Consider the following 20,286-nt stretch of genomic DNA (forward strand, 5'->3'; position numbering starts at 1 on the left):
TAAAAGAGGATTGCTGACTTGGATTTAGAAAGAAGATTTTGATGATATCCGAAAACCATTTTGTGGCCAATTAACAGAATCACTGGTTATAATTCTTTCTCAAAAGGCACTTTTAAAATTTCACTATAAATACCAGGCAGAAGGGTTCTTTATGAGTACGTTCATGATGTCACTTCAGAGGTAACCTTACAACACAAGACTCAATTAGTGTCTTTAAATCACTGTCAGTATTACTTACTTTTGTGATTACATATAGATTATATACTGTAAAAACAAAAGGTTTGATTTTAATCCAGCCCGCTCGGCAGGCACAGAGTGGGCTGGTGATTAACGTTGTAATCAGGTGATACCCACAGCATTCCTGATGAGTTTGCGCCGTCAAGTCCTGGCAAAGGGAAGGCAACCATCACAGGCAGGTAGAGACCATATCACTAAGTATATTTCAAGGTCCAATGTCATCATTCTGATCCCAACATGATTTTACTGATAATGGGGGCCATGGGCTCAGTATTGGAGCTCCAAATGAAATATGGCAACTGGCAGAATCATAACCAGAAGACGCCCAAGTAACTTTGATGTTTAATTTTTAAAAACTTTAAAAAAAAATGCTTGCCTGGATGTGAGCCAAGTGGAACAGCAGCGCAGTGCTGTATACTGTTCCTCTCCCCGCACCCTCTCCCGATCACTTCTCCCTCTTCTCCCAGTTGCCCCAGGCTCCTGATTTGCCTCCCACAAACCTACCTTAGGGCTGCTGCTGGTGACGTTATGACCCGAGATTGAAACCGTTTCACCGGCATGCTGCCTGGAGACACCCAGCAGGCATCTCAAATATATGAGGCCTGAGGCCCAATATCGTGTGTGTCTCAGGCCTATCCATTTGAGCGCAGGGGCAACAGGTGCAAACCCATTTCCAAGCTGCTGTTTCTGTTTAATCTGTCCCATCCCTTCATAATCTTAAACACCTTTTTCAAATCATCTCGGAATCTCCACTGTTCCAATAAAAATAGCCTCAATTCTTCAAGTTCAGTTCCTGCATTAACTAGTACTAGTAGTTTACATTCCAGCTGTAAATTAGCAGCAAATAAATCACTTCTTCTATATTAATGAACTACAATAACAGAAATGACAAGTATATAATCAGTCTGCCATCATTGTTCCATGAAAAATTAATTTGGAGAGTTTTCACAATGCTGACTTCAGATAAACAAGTATATCCTGTTTAAATCAACTTTTCCCCAAATAAATGTTTTACCATTGGCCTGTTGCCCATTTGATTTAATTCCCTTCCTCCTCCCTGACAAACATATACAATACGAAGGGAAGGAAAACCTGTTGATTGTAACCTCATGGAAGGAAAAGTCAGTAACAGAAGCCCAGATACAGGGAAACATAGTAACAGTGTTTAAACTAATAGTGGAGAAACTGTGGAAAGGCAAAAACAATTGACACAAAACGATATGTAGAATGAGGTAAGGAAATAATGATACAGAGACATAAGAAATATTAAGGGACACTGAAAGTGTAACAGAGAAAAAGAAGTACAACAAATAGTGGAGTGTTTTAATTACACAGGATAGGAAATCCAAAATTATGGTAAACAAACAGAAAAGAGGACCAAAAGAAGAAATAAAAGTACTTAAGAAATAGCTCATGCAGAGAATGATCAACACTTGGAATGGATTTCTGGTCAGATGGGTGGAGGTGAAAACCCTGGAATCATTTAAGAAACAAATGGATACGACAACAGGGCACTTGAGGATCTTTTATTAGAAGAATTAAGATGTGTCAAATTACAATCCTTATCAGCAATGATCTTGGGAAGACAAACATGGATTCCCTGTCCATAACGAGCCTTACTGCTCACAGTTGTTGGTAGTTTATCACTGCATTACAAAATTATAACCATGTTTTAGTAAGTGACTTCCATTTTGTAATAGATCTGGTTTAGACCTTTTCCTCCTCATGCCCTGTAAGATTTCATGCTGACTGTCCCAAATGTTCTCTCTCTATCTCAGTGTCAAATTCACTTTTGCTTCTAATATGTTTATATGTGCTATCTGTAAAAAAAATGCCCATTTACAGCAAGTACTTGGAACATAACGATTACCTGTCAAGTCCTTTCCTTCCCTCCTGCAGCTGCTTCACATTCCTGTCCAACAATTTCTTTCTTTAACTTACCATGCCTTCTTCATGGATACATTAAGACAAGAAATTTACTGAGGTATATGTGTGCTGGCTGTACTCTTGGTGTAAGCCGGCTAACTTGCTGAGTGACTTCTGATAACTTAATTCATGGGGAGTGCGTTGACCTCTATAGCACTGTTTACACTCAGCAATTTGTATTCAGATTTGTTGGCTTGATATTGTTGTCCGATACAACAACTTGTATTTATATAGCACCTTTAACATAATAAAAATCCCAAGACAGGAGCATTATAAAACAAAAAAAAACACTGAGCCACAAAAGGAGATATTAGATCAGATGACAAAAAGCTTGGTGAAACAGGGAAGTTTTCCGGAGTGCCAAAGAAGGAAAGCAAGGTGGAGAGGCAAAGAGCTGTAGGGAGGGTATTCCAGAGCTTGGGGCCTAGGCAACTGAAGGTGCAACCACCAATGGTGCAATGATTAAAATCAGGAATGCTCAAGAGGCCAGAAATCGAGGAGCACAGATAACCCAGAGGGTTGTGCTGCTGGAGGAGATTACAGAGATAGGGAGGGGCAAGACTATGGAGGGATTTGAAAACAAGGATGAGAACTTTAAAATCAAGACATTGCTCGATCAGAAGCCAATGTAGATCAGCAAGATAGTTAACGGTGCAAGTTTAGACATTGGCAGCAGAGTTTTGGATGACTTCAGGTTTACGGAGATGGAAATAGGCGGTCTTACTGATGGCACGAATATGCAGTCAGAATCTCATCTCCGGGTCAAATGTGGGACACCAGGGCTGTGAACAGACTGGCATAATCTCAGACTGTTGCCAGGGTGTGTGATGGAGTTGATGGAGTGATAGCTAGGGAACGGAGTTTGGAGCGGGGACCACCAACAATGGCTTCAGTCTTCCCAATATTTAACTGGGGGAAACTACTGCTCATCCAGTACTGGATGTCTGATAAGTAGTTAGACAGTTTAGCAACAGTGGAGGAGTCGAAAGAGGTGATCATGAGGTTGAGCTGGGTGTCGTCAGTGCACATGTGAAATCTAACCCTGTGCTTTCGGATGACGTCACCGAGAGGCAGCATGTAGATGAGAAATAGGAAGGGGGCCAAAGATCGATCCTTGGGGAACACCAGAGGTAATAGTGTGGGAGCAGGAAGAGAAGCTATTGCAAGTGATTCTCTGGCTCCGATTAGATGGATAAGAATGGAACCATGTGAGAGCAGTCCTACCCAGCTGGACGACAGTGGAGAGGCGTTGGAGGAGGATGGTGTGGTCACCCATGTCAAAAGCTGCAGACAGGTTGAGAAGGATGAAGAGGGAAAGTTTACCTTTGTCATAATCACATTGGATGTCATTTGTGACTTTGATAAGAGCTGTTTCGGTACCATGGCGGGGCAGAAACCTGATTGGAATGATTCAAACATGGAGTTCCGGGAATGATGGGAACGTATTTGGGAGGCGACAACACTTTCAAGGACTTTGGAAAGGAAAGGGAGGTTGGAGAAAGGATGGTAGTTGCAAGGACAGTGGGGTCAAAGGTTGTTTTGTTGAGTAGAGGCATGATCAAAGAAGATTTAAAGGAGAGGGACAACACCTGAAGGGAGAGAACTGTTTATAATATCACCTAACATGGGTAGCAGGAGAAGTTGGATGATCAGCAGTTTAGTAGGAATTGGATAAAGGGAACAGGACATGGGTCTCATGGACAATATGAATTCAGAAAGGGCATGAAGGGAGATAGGAGAGAAACTAGAGAAAGATGTGAGTTCAGGGCTATGGCAAGGGGGAGCAATACAGAAAGTTTGACAGGTGGACTAGTTGAACGGAGGGACGCAGTAGAGGCAGCTGATTGGATAGTCTCGATCTTAGTGACAAAGATGTCCATGAGCTCTTCACACTTATTGTCGGAAGTGAGGGTGGAGGGGACAGGGAGAGGGGTTTAAGAAGATGGTTTGCAGTAAAGAAGTTGGAGGTCATATTCAGGATGATCATGGAATAGTGAGTAATTTTAACAGATTAGAGCGGGACCAGATAGTGTTTTAAGTTGTCCAGCCAGATCTGGCAGTGGATGGCTAAACCAGTTGTCCGCCATATCCTTTCAAGTCTGCATCCATAGACTTAAGGGAGCGGAGATGAGGGCTTTACAGGGGGTCACAGCCAGGGGGAGAATGTGGGAAATGGTGAGATTGTTATATAGTGGAACGTATGTTATCTTCCATAACATAGGAAGTCCGCCACTATTCAATAATGCAACTTGGTGGATAATCAAGAGTTCCCGAGATTTTCTCTTCACGTTTTAATGCAACAATACCCTCAGGACTGCAAGATTGAAGACAAGAACAACACAAAGAACAAAAGAAATATTGGTAAGCTGAGAGATGAGGCAACGAGGCAGTGTTTCGATCAAGGCCTAGTCCTGTGAATATCCTGGTCAATTGGAGTGCAATATTTCCTTATGACTGTTACGACTGTGGTTATAATATCATTTTATGCATTTTAATATAAAAAAAGCTTTGAAAATGCCCACATGCAGAATTGTTCATTGGAATGGAATATAAATTTTGTGTACATTTTTCTACTGTGAACACTATTCACTGCTTCAGATAAACATTTTATTGGAGAATATACATAGATTTTCAAATTGAATTTTAATTTTGAGGAGTCAGTTACACTGAAAGTCAGTAAGAAGTCAAACAAAATCAATCAGGCCTCAGCATTGTTCAGTTCAGATGACGGTGACGAGAAAGCTTAACATTACAGGGCACATTGAGACTGTTTTCAGAGATCTCACACAAGTGCATCAATAGTGATAATCCAAGTAGAATTAATGGCTTTGATACAAATGAGATGGAAATCCTCAACAGGCTAAAAGAGCTCAAAACAAATAACACTGCAGGGATGAATGGTATTTATCTCAGAGTATTAAGGCAGATAAGGCAGGAGATTTCTGAAGCACTGAAGGTCATTATGAAAGAGTTGAACATTGGTAGTTTGGAAACAGGCTGATCTGGAGCCCATTTTCAAAAGGAGCCGAAAAGTAGTCTTATTTCAACCTGTGTAAAATAATGGAATCAACTATAGAAGTAAACATGAGGATTATCTCTACAATAACAGCATCTAATATGGATTCAAACAGGCATATCCTGACTTATTTGAGCCTATGACATCTCAAGTAGTCTGTGGAAAGCCCAACAATATGATTTACCTCGAATTCCAAAAGACATTTGACAAAGATCCACATGAAAGGCTAGAAGTTAAGTTCAAAGCTGTAGCAGAGTAAATCTTAGGATTAGATAACAAATCATCTACAGAGTAGAAAACAGCCAGTACTAGAGTATGTATGTAAAAGGAGGAAGGTGAAGAAATGCTGAGTTAAATTCTATTTCGGCGACAAACCAGAAAGCAGAGATGGGGGCAACCTGTCTTGGCCATTTGTTGGACCCCCGGCCAAATTCAACAGCGGACAAGCAAATAACTGCCCTCCATCAGGGATGCCACCCCCATTAAGGGGCAAGATCCACCCCAAAAGCTGCCAGCCAATCAGAGCGCCAGCAACACAGCAATCCCAGCAGTGCCACTGGAAGTAGTGTCCACTGCTGGTACTGCAGGTAGCCTGGAGCAGCAGCCATGAAGGAGGACCCAGAAGACAGGTGGGTGGGGGTTGGGCTTGTGATGTCCTCAGGTCTTCAGTGAGTTTAGCCAAGTTTGGTATAGGATATAAGACAAAGATAGAGAGCATAAGACTGCAGCAGCTGAACACTTCTGTCTTAGTTTCACTTTCACTTTGCTAATATGAGTGTTCTACAGCAGCCTCTAGAGTACACAATACACAATACAATTGCAATTTCAAAACACTACAACACTACAGGCTTTGCCAGGTCACTCAGGCAGGCTCTGTGAGTGGCGGGGGTGGGGGGGGGAAGGGGGATCATTAGTGTGGGCGGGAGTGTCATTCAGTGTGGGCGGCTCAGCACCAGTGGGCGGGGGGCGGTCCTCCATGGGCCACAGGGGTCCAATCAGGAGGGCCCTGCTCCCCCCAAGCCCATAGGGAGGCCACCAGCTTTTACTGGGTAACCTCCCCCATGGCAGATGTCCCCTCCCACCTTGCTGGTAAAATACCAGCAGCTGCAGGAAGAGGCCCTTAGGTGGCCCTTAATTGGCCACTTAAGAGCCTCAATTGGTTTCTGGGCAGGAAGGTCGTCCTCAACCTTCACCGCTCCTGATGAAATTCCATGGCATCGGAAAGGCGACAGGCACATCACTCCCCGCCTTCCATCGCCACTTAAAGCCCCCCATCCCCACCGCTTGCCAGCCTGTCGCTGGAGGGCTAGTAGAATTCAGCCCGCTGAGTGAGGTGCTCCAACAGTTAGTAATAGAGGTTCAGTGACTTGGATTCAGAATCCCTACACATTGGTTAGATTTGCAGATGATACCAAAGTAGGAGAGGCTGCTGACTCTGAGGAGGAGATACAAAATAAGTTTCACAAAATATGTAAGCCGATAGAACAGTGGCAGATAGAATTTAATGCAGACAAATGTAAAGTACTGTCATATAGGAAGGAACAATGGCCAATATACAGACTCTGCGAATGGTATTGAAATAGTTAAAGATTTAGTTGAAAATGATCTGTGGGACTTAGGAGACTCAGTATTCAGCATGTTAACCTCTGCAGAACAGCAATCAACAAGCAAATAGATCACTGGATGATTGATAAAACAGTACAGCACAGGCCAAAGGAATTCATGCCAAAACTATATACTAAACTGGTATCTTGACATCTTGAGTACTGTGGCCAGTCTGGTGACCAGAACACCCAAGAAACATTCAAAGACTGGAGTCAGTTCAGAGAACAGCCACAAGGCATATTCTTAGAGAAGATAGGCATCAAGAAAGACTGCAAAAACTTGTGATCTTCAACCTCAAATGGAGGCAAATGAGAAATGATCTTATTCAAGTTTATAGCATAGTAAACTGTGTGGAAATTGTAGATCCAGAAAATTACTTCAATTAATGTGTAGGGATGGGACAAAGGGAGCAGTAAATTATTCAAATGTTACCTTGGGGGGGGACTGATATCAGGAAATTCTTCTTCACATGAAGAAAACTGGTTCTGAGTAATGTAGTGGCAGAAAAAATCTTAGAAGAAACAATTGGATAACAATTGGGGGCATTGTAGACATTTCTGGATGGATGAACTACAATGGGCTGAATGGCCTTCCTCATTGATTTACACCTTAATGTTTATCTGCTGGCGAGTGGCAGAATAGCAGAGTCTGTATAGCAGGGTTGCATTCAGCCAATCACTCATCAGGATATTTAGGTATGGCACATCAAGATGGGAGAGCTCCCATAATATTATGGTATCTCTCAGAGTTTGCTGCTGTTTTTTAATTACCAGTAACCCAAGGGTTTAAGAATTAATATCAGCATAGCTGACAGGAGTTTCAAAGATAGTAGCTCCTTAATTTTCTGAGTGATTCATTTCGATTAATTATTCAAAATTAAACAATTCTTTGATTCACTGCAAATACACAATTATTATTTGAGAAAAAGGAATCATGGTAAACTTCTAACTTAATCAAATCATGGTGACCAAAGATCAACAGCACCACATTGTGGTTCAAGGCATGAAATGCACCTATGAACACAGCTTTAATGTTAAAAACAAAGGGCTAGATTTTTAACTTGATGTCCAGTTGTAAAACTGGAAATGAACAGCTGATGTGTAAAGCATAGTTTAATACCCAGGCAGCGTGTCAAACAACTGCTTCACTATTTTTTTATTTGTTTGTGAGATGTGGGTGTCGCTGACTAGGCCAGCATTTATTGCCCATCCCTAATTGCCCTTGAACTGAGTGGCTTTCTAGGCCATTTAAGAGTCAACCACATTGCTGTGAGTCTGGAGTCACATGTAGGCCAGACCAGGTAAGGACGGCAGATTTCCTTCCCTAAAGGACATTAATGAACCAGATGGGTTTTTACAACAATTGACAATGGCTTCATGGTCACCATTAGATTAGCTTTTAATTCCAGATTTATTAATTGATTTCAAATGTCATCATCTGCCGTGGTGGGATTCGAACCCGTATCCCCAGAGTATTAGCCTGGGCTCTAGACTGCTATTGCAAAATCACAAATACATTGGGGAGTTATATTGCTGCCACTAATTTGCAGACTTTTCTAACTTGTAGAAAACTTTTACAATAATTTACCGTGAATAAACTGATCATACTTTTCTTTCTTTAAAAGCAGTATAACCTGCACCAATATGAGCTGTGGATGATATAACCAGTTTATTAACTACAGATTTAACTATAAATTAATTTTAGTTTCTAAATAATGGACCATAATTTGTTGTGGCCAGGCAACAGTGGCGGCACAGTGGTGCAGTGGTTAGCACCGCAGCCTCACAGCTCCAGCAACCCGGGTTCAATTCTGGGTACTGCCTGTGTGGAGTTTGCAAGTTCTCCCTGTGTCTGCGTGGGTTTCCTCTGGGTGCTCCGGTTTCCTCCCACATGCCAAAAGACTTGCAGGTTGCCAGGTAAATTGGCCATTATAAATTGCTCCTAGTATAGGTAGGTGGTAGGGAAATATAGGGACAGATGTGGATGTGGTAGGAATATGGGATTAGTGTAGGATTAGTATAATATGGGTAGTTGATGGTCGGCATAGACTTGGTGGGCCGAAGGGCCTGTTTCAGTGCTGTATCTCTAAACTAACAGTGTTTGCCATTAGCTAGATTTGCCACTGCAAATTTATGATTTTAGATTTCTTGTGCGGCAAGTTGGTGAAAGTGAGAGCTAATAATATGCAAGAGAGGGAAACAGGGCATCTGGGACCTGAGTGAACCGAGCAAGCAATTTTGTAGTACTTTAATCAGATTGAAAGATTGTGAAATTAACAGTGCCAGGACTGAGAAGGAAGTGTAAATTAGAGTGGTTGAATTGAATGTCAATTCAGGTACAGAAAGATAAATAAATGGAGGGAAAGCAGGATTGGATTATGAGAAAGAAAATAAAAGACAGAAAGGAAAAGTAAAAAGAAATTTTAAATTTGACATTTTTAACATCTCTAACAACAATCAAAGTCTGGAGGAATGAAACTCAACACTTGCTGAAATTAATTTTCAGTGCCAGAGAAGTTGTTTGGCAGTAATTATCACATCATACCATTCAAAGGGTACTTCGATTGAAATGGACATGGCCTACATTTCTGTGGTGAGTTTAGTTTATAACTATCATGCAAATACAGCAACTTCACATTGTTCACTGCATTTTAATGGTGAACCAGACAGTGCAATGGTCATTTCACAAAGCTAATGGTGGAGCAGTGCAGCTCAGACACCAACTTCTGAATTTTTGCATTCTATAGCATTTGTGTATAAATAACAGTGAGTGCCATTAGCCTCCCCATAATTTGACTGCAAATTATGGGCCAATGTTCCTTATTTTAAAGCTTTGTTTTAAAACCTCTATTCTTATATAAGTGATATACTTGTGAATACATAATAAGTGCATGTTTCGTTGAAGTGAATAGAAATTCAAAATGTTATTTGTTCACAATGTCCCAGTAAGAGTTGAACATTTTTAAATTCTTACCAGATACACAGGTTTGTGGATATTACTTACCTCCAATAACAAACTCTACATTCAGTCATGTTCTATATCATCTGTTCAATGGCTACTGCAACAAGTGACATTTCTCATATTAGATCTATAGTCATACTATGGTGGACATCCAATTTTTCTTTCTCTCTCATTATTTCATTTTCTGGACCTGATTTGACACTGAATTCAGTATTCCAACCTACAATTCCTGCTTCAGACTATGAGTTGCTCATCAACTTTTCTTCAATCCAATTGTTAAGGAAATGCAGTTGCTTGCTCTGTTCACACAGGTCCTAGATGTTCTGTAGAAGGTGATATTCTTTTTGGTTCTCTAATTTCCAGTGCAAAATCCCCTATCAAGTCTCTGGGTAATGAATGGTTCGCACTAAGCAAAATCCAGCCCATTAGATTAACATGTCCAGCTCCTGCACAAGCAGATGTATGATAGCAGCTTCAAATAACTCTGGTGTAGAAATAAAGTTTAAACCAGCAATAATCCTACCTTTTAAGGCAGCAGGAAGAGCACTCGAATCAAATGTGGACCTTGTCGGAAGTGGCACTAGCAGCAAGAAAAAAACCATGGCTTATATTTTAACAATTGTAATATAAATATTGTTATGCTAGGCTCCCACCTGCCAAGAAAGAAGCACATTAATTTTGTCATGAATACTGATTTTAAACTATTACTGGAGTGAGGGGAGGACTTGTTGAACAGATCAGCCGTGGCTGGAAAATACATTTGCATATTAACAGACAGTGTTTGGAAGGACAAAGGAGCCATTCCCTGACATTCAACCCACAATGGACTTTTGATCACCAGACGTTGAAGATGGGGGAGCTCGCATTCCAGGTTGACTGCTAAGATGGCCGAATACACAAACGGACATGGTCAAACCAGCTGGTCACATGACTAACCTGCTGGGCAACCTGAGTTTTTTGAATTTGTATGGCACAGTGGCGCAGTGGTTAGCACCGCAGCCTCACAGCTCCAGGGACCCGGGTTCGATTCCAGGTGCTGCCTGTGTGGAGTTTGCAAGTTCTCCCTGTGTCTGCGTGGGTTTTCTCTGGGTGCTCCGGTTTCCTCCCACAAGCCAAAAGACTTGCAGGTTGATAGGTAAATTGGCCATTATAAATTGTCACTAGTGTAGGTAGGTGGTAGGGAAATATAGGGACAGATGGAGATGTTTGGTAGGAATATGGGATTAGTGTAGGATTAGTATAAATGGGTGGTTGATGTTCGGCACAGACTCGGTGGGCCGAAGGGCCTGTTTCAGTGCTGTATCTCTAATCTAAACAGTTTGGGCAGCAAGCTGTTTGTTCCTGGACTGAGAAGATCTCTCCTGTCTGCTCTCATCTCTTGCTCATAAGCCTCTGAATCCACTGAAGACACATGAACCCCAAGAGAGAAAAGTCTCCTACAACAAAGAAGGTTTAAGAAGAATACTGGGCCACAACGAAAAGCAAAATCTACCTACAATCAAGGACTCTACAGCGAGCTCGAAGAACCGTAACAAGAACGCTTCAGATATTGCCTCAAACCTTTCCACTTTATTTTTCTTCTGCTCTTTTCTGCCTCTATTTGCATGTGCATATACATGCTAGCGTGGGGTGCGGCGTGTATCCATAGGCGTTAACCGAATTAGAGTTTAAGTTTAAGAAATGTCAACTTTTCTTCTTTAAACCTAAGAAAGCCAGTTTCTGCTGCTTTCTTTGCCTTATAATTGGAAAGCAGTTAACAAGGATTCACCAAGGGGAAGCTAAAAACACAGTGTGTTTAAAATTAAATCCTGTTACAGTAAGACCAGGTGAAGGCTGAAAGGGAACCCGAGACCTCTTTCTCACCTGGTCATAACAATATAATCTTTGCAAGTAATTTACGTATTAGCTAATTCTACTAAAGTGTTCAGTTAACTTAATTCCAATGACAGCTCTCAACCTGGGCTGTAAATAACATCACAATGAGTCTGTAATACAGTATAATTTGTGTCCTAATATTACATATTCCATACATTGTAATGCTTTAGCAGTGTAGATTTGTGTATGATTTAGGATATTATTTCTAATCTTTAATATTCTAAATATATTCTCCTAAATATGAACTAGTATACATTTCCTCTTTTATTTTATATGTGAGAAGCTCAATGTTGACAGTGGTCTTGAAATGACTATTATGTAAACAATTAGTAGATGAATGTTTAGCATATTCAAATATTAGTCTAATATTTTAGTCAAGGTGCTAACCCATTCAAAGTAAATGGGTTAATGCCTGTGATCAAATTGCAGAGGAATCTCATATCAACTCATTAAGCGTTTGCCCTTTGTTGATGCCAACACTAACTTCAAGGTTTAGTATTCCTATTAACTCTTGGGTAATGGTTATTTATTTAATGTTACAACTGTGACTATACTTCAAATGTACTTCATTGGTTTTATAACACTTTGGGACATCCTGAGGTCATGAAATACATTGTATCTTTTTCTTTATACTATTGATTTCTAGAAGTCTTTAAGCTACCTTTCTTTCTAATAATAGGAGACCACTATAAGTGGGTATGGGGCTTTAATTCTTCCACAACCGTGCGCCATCACTTTTGCCTCACTGCAGGGATGTTTGACAGCTACTGGAAAGATCTAATAAACAAACATTTCAGTAAAACAATTTGATGTACTGAATCTCATCATGACATAGCATTCAATTTGGCTGGAAGTTTTGAACTCCATTTATTGTTCCATGAAGTCAACTGGAAAATAGTAATAAAAGCTAGCTCTAAAATACTGAATGTTTTCATTTTTCATTTTATTAAACATTGTGCTGCTCCATAAATAATTGCAGGATTCTTTGGCAGCCAAATTAGTTTGTTGTTTTCAAAATATCATCAGGAAGAATGAATGGGGATGCAGAAGAAAGAGCAGATTTGGCTGTGATGTCATTTAACAAGCAATCTCTGGTTAACTTGGTAATTTCATTGGATTAAAGGCCATACAGGTGGTTCAAGGTTTTACATAATGAGTACCCTATTCCTTCTGACATCTTTCAGTAACATTCAATTAATTCAGCAACATTGATAATTCCAAATGCATTGTAACTTCCTATTTTGTAAGTTTATTCCATGATGAATTAGTAGATTAAATTCCTGCCTTCCTGATATCCTGCAGAAGCAGAGCCTGACTGTACCTGCATGACTTGTGAATAGTTACCTGGGTGGGTAGTGGCCTAGTGGCAACATAATGTAATTGGGAAGACAGCAAATGGGGCTTCATAAGTGCAATGGACAAACTGCTATGCTAGGGCTTTGAATGTGAAAACAGATTGAAGAAAATAGGATTAACATGGCCAAGTCTTGTGTTGGATCTATGAACTGTACAGGAACATCATTTTACAGGAAAATGAAAAGACCACTCTATTCGCAGTGTTCCTCCATCTCTGGGTCCCCTGTCAGAACCTGATCTGACAATTTTTCATCTTTTCCAACCCCAAACTCTAACCCCCTACTCTTTACTGAATGAGAATCGTTTGTAATATATTTAATTGCTTCACCTAACCCAACATTCACTGTAATAAATTAGGAATTCTAGCTTTGCAAACATTATTTAGCTGTAACACGTCTGTGGAATGCAGAATAAATCTACAATCAGATGTAGGCTTTTAGAAAAAAAAAACTTTACTTGAACAAACTAAGTATTTTACATAATAATAATAAAATATTTACAGATATGGAGGATCCAGCTCCTCAGTAAAAATCTACTGGGTTTCAGGTTACAAACTAATTTCAAACTTTTAAACTTTGCAGACTTCAGACATGTGAATTCTATCTGCTGCTTTCAGATTTACTGCACAACTTCAAGGTAAAACTCCTGTATATAGAGACATGATCTCATGACATCAATCTTATTGCGACTTGTTACAATATCCTTCATACCCAGTGTTATTGTGACAACAATGACATATGGCCTGTTACATCTCCCAAGTCAAAAAATACAAAGACTAACATTTTTTTCAAGAAGCTATAATTCCTTTGTATGTCAAAATTCATCGTCGCTAACTATAGGATGGTGGCACTAAATATTGCCACAGGTTAACCATTAGTACATTAATAGATTACATTAGATGAACCTAATTGTCCTGCCTGCTATATTGTGATTTCATCAGTGAAAATCAGTCAAGATGGCAGTAGAGCAATAAGTTAAACATTACTTTGTACATACTCCTTACAATTGATCTCCAATAAATCAACTGCCAGCAAAAATAGCAAGCTGTTTCAACAGCCCACAAGTAGTATCTGCCAGCCCAACACCAATTTATTTTTATTGGTCTTATTGCAAAATGAATCACTAGTGTATTTAATAAAATTGCCATCCCAGTGCACAGCTCCTTGTGGTGGAAGTACGGTCAGAAATCTGGGTGCAAAGGTCAGCACAGATTGCACATTTTTTTGACCCTAATGAACAGAAGGCTATGTGGGACATCCGGACTTTCAAACCTAAAATCGACCATTACATGAAAGGAACTGTGTCAAAAGTTCCCATTGCTACTCAGGTGTCATTTACAACCAAAGTGTATTGACTTTCAATTATAATTTTCTAATTAAATTTCCTGGTGAGAACTCTCTAGTGGCACAGTAATTAATGGTCATACAGACCAGACTCTACGATTCAATCCCTGATCAATGTTTGGTTAGTTAATTTCAGCCACGGAAACAACTAAGAGCTACAACAGGCTGAGTACCCTGGATAGAAAGACAGAGAGAAATCTGCCAGTGATTCCTGTTGTTGACTGTGCACTAGGCTGTTGGATGATAAAGTACTGTGCTTGGCTATGGTGCCCACTCCTATAAAATCTCAGCAGACAGCCATCATTGAGGAAGCATACCAAGGATGAGTTATCACAATCAGGACAGAAGGGGATATAGGAGGGAGAAAGAAGAATGCATCAATGGTGAAATACCATTACAGTGGAAAATTGTAGGAAACGTGCACCCCAATTCCCAGGGCTGAATTTAGTGCGGCCATTTGGAGCAGGAATGGAGGCATGAGGGGGCTGAAGAATAGAGTCAGATATATCCGTCCAGAAATCCAATGTCATGATGTTGGTTCCGGATTTAATCAGTGACAGGGAATCACTAAGGTGTTGCCCCGGTGTGACAGGAGTGCAATGTAAATTGTAGAATAGTTAGTTTTAATGCATCTGTATGTAATTATAAGCAATTCAATGGGCGGTTTGGAATGAAGTGGACGACGGGCAGCGCTCACGTGCCTTTGGAACCCTGGCCCTTGAAAACTGGCGGCACTGAGGCCTCAGTGCCATGATGGAGAGGCAGCTAAGACCAGAAATGCATAGGGGAATAGGGCAAGTGGAGGCCTTTGTCGGACTGCAGTGCTGTGTGCTCTGCATAAGTGGTTTGTAAGGGAGTGCTGGGAGTCAGGTGGTCTGCAAGGGGGGCTTGGCTTCAGGTGGCAGTATCGGGTGCCCAAACATTTGGGTAAGAGGTTCGATGCCCATACTGCTGGGTGAGAGGGTCGGCTATCAGCAAGGGTGGGCACTGAGAGACATTAGGGAGTCTGCCGGGAGAATTAGCAAAGGGAAAGCTGCCAAGACAGGTTCATATCTGCAAGAAAATGCTCTGGAGTCCCACGAATCACCTGGCATGGGTATCATTCTCCCTGTTTTTGTGCACCCACCTGGTGTGTTGCAGCACCTCCATCAGAAGGAGGGCTAGGAGGCAGCTGCATCTGCCCGCGAGCGCAGCAGGAGGTGGCCATGCCAAGAAGGGTACACATGCACCAGAGAGTTTATAGGACACGAGTCAGCTACCTCCAAATGTCCAAGTGACATTGTCAGTGAAGACTATGCCTCTCCAGGCAAATCGTCAGCAACCTATGCGCCCTGCTGCATGATTTACGGGATTTGGTGGGAGCTCTATGCCCGTAGCATTGAAAATCATCATGGCACTTTGTTTTTTTTGTTTATTGTTTATTGTTTAGAGATACAGCACTGAAACAGGCCCTTCGGCCCACCGAGTCTGTGCTGACCATCAACCACCCATTTATACTAATCCTACACTAATTCCATATTCCTACCACTTCCCCACCTGTCCCTATATTTCCCTACCACCTACCTATACTAGGGGCAATTGCCAATGGCCAATTTACCTATCAACCTGCAAGTCTTTGGCTTGTGGGAGGAAACCGGAGCACCCGGAGGAAACCCACGCAGACACAGGGAGAACTTGCAAACTCCACACAGGCAGTACCCAGAATTGAACCCGGGTCGCTGGAGCTGTGAGGCTGCAGTGCTAACCACTGCGCCACTGTGCCGCCCACTTCCTCGGACACAGGCACGACACCTACATACCTCAACAGTCCTAAGTGCCACAACTTTTCAAGCTTCTCAGTTGCTTTCAGGGATGGATTCTAGAGGACAAGGAATACCCATTGAATACATGGCTACTCACGTCTGTGAGGAACCCTCACACTGCAGCGGTGGAGAGATACAACACTTGCCACGGCTCTACCTAAGCAACCATCGAGCAGGCCATTGGACTGCTGAAGATGAGATTCCATTGCCTGGATTGAGGGTCTCGTGTATCATGGTGGTCTGCTGTGCTCTGTACAATGTAGCACTGAAGAGGGGGAAGGCCTTGCACGATGACATGATTGAACGCCACTCCTCAGCTGTCGAGGAGAATGCGGAGGTGATGAGCAGGCAGCACTGAATGTTAAAGCCTTGCAGTGGAGGCCAAGCAGATTGAGCAATGGGCCAAGGAGGCAAGAGACAATCTCATACTTACCCATTTCTAACCACTATGATGGCCTCTCAGAGTAAAATCAATACTCACCTCAATGCAGTCTGTCGCCTACTTTCTATTTGTCTCCTGTGCCTAATGCCCAGCTAAACCATGCTCTATGGCCCAAGGGAAACGCTTTCAAATGAGGTCTGTGCCTACATTGGCATCCACTCAGGGGGAAGGGTGAAGTCAGCAGCTCACAATTAATGCATGATAGAATAATCACTTTTCCACAATTAAATTTAATTGCAAACATAAAAGAACTTTATATGAGAAAACAAATGTCAAATGTCGAACACCCATGAAACCCCAGCTGTCTTCAAGTGGTTTTCTTTATTTGTTTACGAGTGCTTCGACGAAGTGTCACCCCTGTGCTAGCAGCTGGAGGCAGACTACTGAACAGGCTGCCCCTTAGCCTGTGATGACTTTGGCAGCAGTCCTCTGGCTGCCTGAGGCCTGGAGGTCCCTGGCTGCCTAAGAGTTTCCTGCATTGGCGGAGGACTCTCCTCAGGCGTTGCAGCAAATGGAGCTGGGCTCACTTGCAGAGGGGCTGAGGAGCCGCTATCCATACTTGAAGCTGGAGAAGGCCCCAGGGGCCTCATCCTTCTCTCATCTTGGCATTGCTTTGTCGAGCTCATGGCCAAGGCAATGGTGTGCAGGTCTGCGCACATTTGTGGGATCTAGCTCTCCACAAGGGTTGACAACATCTTGATGGAGGAAGCCATGCACTCACATGCCTGAGACATGGCAGCACTCATGGCATTGATGAAATCCCCACTGTCCACTTTGCACGGCCTCTGGCATCTTCACCATATGTTGCCTTACCTCTCCCTGCAACTCCAGCATGCTCTGTGCTGTCAACACCACAGGCTCGTCATCAACCTGGGGCTCAGCATGGGCCTGGCCACCCACAGTCTTCCAACTGTCAGAGGCCTCAGCTGTCTCAGTCTCAGCCAGCTGCTCGGGCGCATGTGCTTGTGATCCTTATTCTATAGCCAAGCGGAAACCCACCAAGGTGAATGTATCTGCGCTGGTGGAAGGTGCAGGAGGGTCATGGGATGGTGCATCCTCTGACTCCAGATCCTCTTCAGAGGTAGACGTATGACCCCCTTCTACTGGAGTCTCTTGCAGATGCCGACCTTCATGAGAGAACATGTGTGGGTCAGGATGAGCAGATCCCATCATGCCAGCCATGTGTGACATGCATCTGTAGAAGTGTTGGATGTTGATTGAACACAATCCTCACTCTCCTGTGCCAAGACTCCAGTCTCTCCATCCACAATTGAGCACCCGCCCTCGTTGCCCGCTAACTTGAGTGCCTCCTCCTCAGCCATTGAAAGAGCCCATTTGTTTGCAATTCCTCCACCAGTCCACAAGGTCTCCCTCCTGTTATGGGCCCTCATGTCCTGCAAGTGGAAAGAGAGAGATAGTAAGACTTAGCAGGAAGAGCGAGATAACCGTTCTGCTAGTGACAGCCCCTCAGCCCCTGCTGGGGATTCCTATATGGTTCTTCCCCATGTGTGCTGTCAGGGGAGGTAATGGGGTGAGATTTGAAAGAAGGTGGCCTGTGGCACATCCTGGCAGCATCCATGCATCTGCCAGGATGTGGTGATGCCTAACCCCCTCTGCCAGCGCCTTGGTGATGCCTCCCTCCCCATGTCACGCTGCCTGCCGTGTACCCATATGCAAGCCCCAGGAGGAGAGAGGTTTGGAGCACTCACCTTGGCAGACCAAAGGAAGTCATTGACTCTTTTTCTGCACTGGACCTAGGCCTGGGGGCTGGGGGTGGGGAGGGAGTCGGTGGGGGGTTGGGTGAGGGGATGTGACCCCACAGCTGCTGACCTCCTCTACAATCTCCATCCAAGCTTGTGTGGTCAGGCTGGAGGGTCTCTTCTTGCCATCCCGCCTTTCCCTTGCAACCTGGAGGAGAATCTGCAGGGAGGCATCGCTAAACTGTGAGGCCACCCGGTATCTTGCCTCGGATATGGTGCCTGCTCTATCAGGCTCTGTTCCGATGGTCTGAAGTCCTGGTGCAGCGGAGTCCAGGAGTTGCAGTCACAGGAACCAGCAGCTACAGTAGTGTTGCAGGGGAGTCCAGCAGTTCAAAGTACCATCAAAGGGTTCCAGCAGCACTCCAAGTTCACTGCCTCACTAAAAGGCTGCAACACAAGCAGGGCTGGCAGCTCTTTAAATAAGGCAGCATCCACTGCTGAGGGGTCAGCTGACGATTTAACTTTCACCTCGAAGCGCACCCCGCTGCGTAATTGGACAGGCCCCGTGCCTCCATTATTGTAACTGGCCATTGGCTGCGTAATTATGTGGGCCCACTGCAAACATGACAAGTGGAGACGGCGTCCACTTCCTGCTGCCAGGACCCATCACTAAATTCAGCCTCCAGTGTGCATTCCTGGTGGATGACATCCCTGCTGAAAGCACAATTTCATAAAATTGGCATTTAAAGTACAGCCAAGATATTATTGGGAACAGTGGAATTACCAAAATATGAATTGTTGGTCCACCTATCGGGTCATGTTGCAGGAAGACTTTCCTGTCAGGACAGATCTCAGGAGATTAGTTAGGGAATTAATAAAAGCACTTTACTGAGAAACCTGGGAAGAAAGATTGGCTTAAGAGATCAGCTACATGTGATACATGTCTGGGGAGCTCTATTGAAATAATTTTCCTATCCAGTGGAAACTGTTAGCATAACACTGTAAGTACAATAGTTGCATTATTTGATCTACTTGGGCTTCATACTGTCCAAAATAAAATACTTTGGCACTAACATGTGCTGTATGGAGCTTCAATAAATTCTTTGTGTACTGATTTTTTACTTTGATTAAGATAAAACCTAAATCCAGAATGTATTAAAAAAGGAACTCACATGTAGCCTGAAGAACAGAAACAGCAGGTCCTTCCATGTCTTGCAGGCGTGTGTAGACAGTAATCTTGTACTGGGTATTGGGAAAGAGCAGCCTGAAACAGTACTTGTCTATTCCTGTGTGCAAACTGCTTTCCTGTGTCTTTCCATCTGTAATAGTACAGATAATAAAGACAAAGATGCTGCTTGTCTAAGGGGATGACAATGATAAATTAGTTTATACTGTATTTTTCATTTTCTGCTGGGTATTAATCTGATAATCTCATCAGGCCAGGTACAATGTTAAATGCTGTGGAAATGCCACACTAGCTAAGGAAAGGATGTTCTTCAGATGCGAGGCTCTTCTCAAGCTAAAGTATTTTGTAACTGGAATTATAACGTGACTCTATTATCACAATTTCACTCCAAGCATTGTCCTTTTGGCATGAGAATTTGATTGCCATCTACTTTAACACTAAACAGACATGAGCATAAAGATAATTGACCCCAATATTTAGGGGAGGGATGGGAGGTAGCAGGGATGAACTTCTGAGGCTGGGAAACCTGGAAACCTGCTGAATATAGGCAGAACTCATTAAGATTTTATTTACTCTGTTTCTCACCTGGCAGTTGGCCAGATTTAGAGGCTGGCCAGCTGCTGGGCAGGAAAGTCAATGGAAGAAGGCCACAGTTGGGCACAGTCCTGGAAATTGGAGAAGATCAGGGCATGGTGGGGGTGGTGGTGGGGGGTTCTTGGAGTGCTGCTGCCAGAAGGGAGGGCAGGAGAGACTGTGGGGATGGAGCGATTGCAGGGAGGGAGAGGTCATGGGGTTCTGAAGATTGTGGCAGAAGATTTTCTTAAGGGTAGATCTCAG

General features: G+C 42.9%; 1 protein-coding gene across 3 annotated transcripts in view; it reads right to left on the minus strand.

The window, feature by feature from the left end:
• LOC137378147 (collagen alpha-1(XIV) chain-like) overlaps positions 1–20,286 on the minus strand; it is a 194,997-nt gene that overhangs the window by 68,220 nt on the left and 106,491 nt on the right. For 2 of the 3 annotated variants that reach the window (XM_068048272.1, XM_068048273.1), the window contains exons 24-25: positions 19,436–19,582; positions 10,269–10,325 (exon numbers count right to left, since the gene is read on the minus strand). In XM_068048272.1, the coding sequence (XP_067904373.1) occupies positions 10,269–10,325; positions 19,436–19,582 (204 nt within the window). The remainder of the gene's footprint in view (positions 1–10,268; positions 10,326–19,435; positions 19,583–20,286) is intronic. The other variant, XM_068048274.1, reaches the window with a different exon arrangement.

This window comes from Heterodontus francisci, chromosome 16 (genome assembly GCF_036365525.1).
Source record: "Heterodontus francisci isolate sHetFra1 chromosome 16, sHetFra1.hap1, whole genome shotgun sequence".
Lineage (NCBI taxonomy): Eukaryota > Metazoa > Chordata > Chondrichthyes > Heterodontiformes > Heterodontidae > Heterodontus > Heterodontus francisci.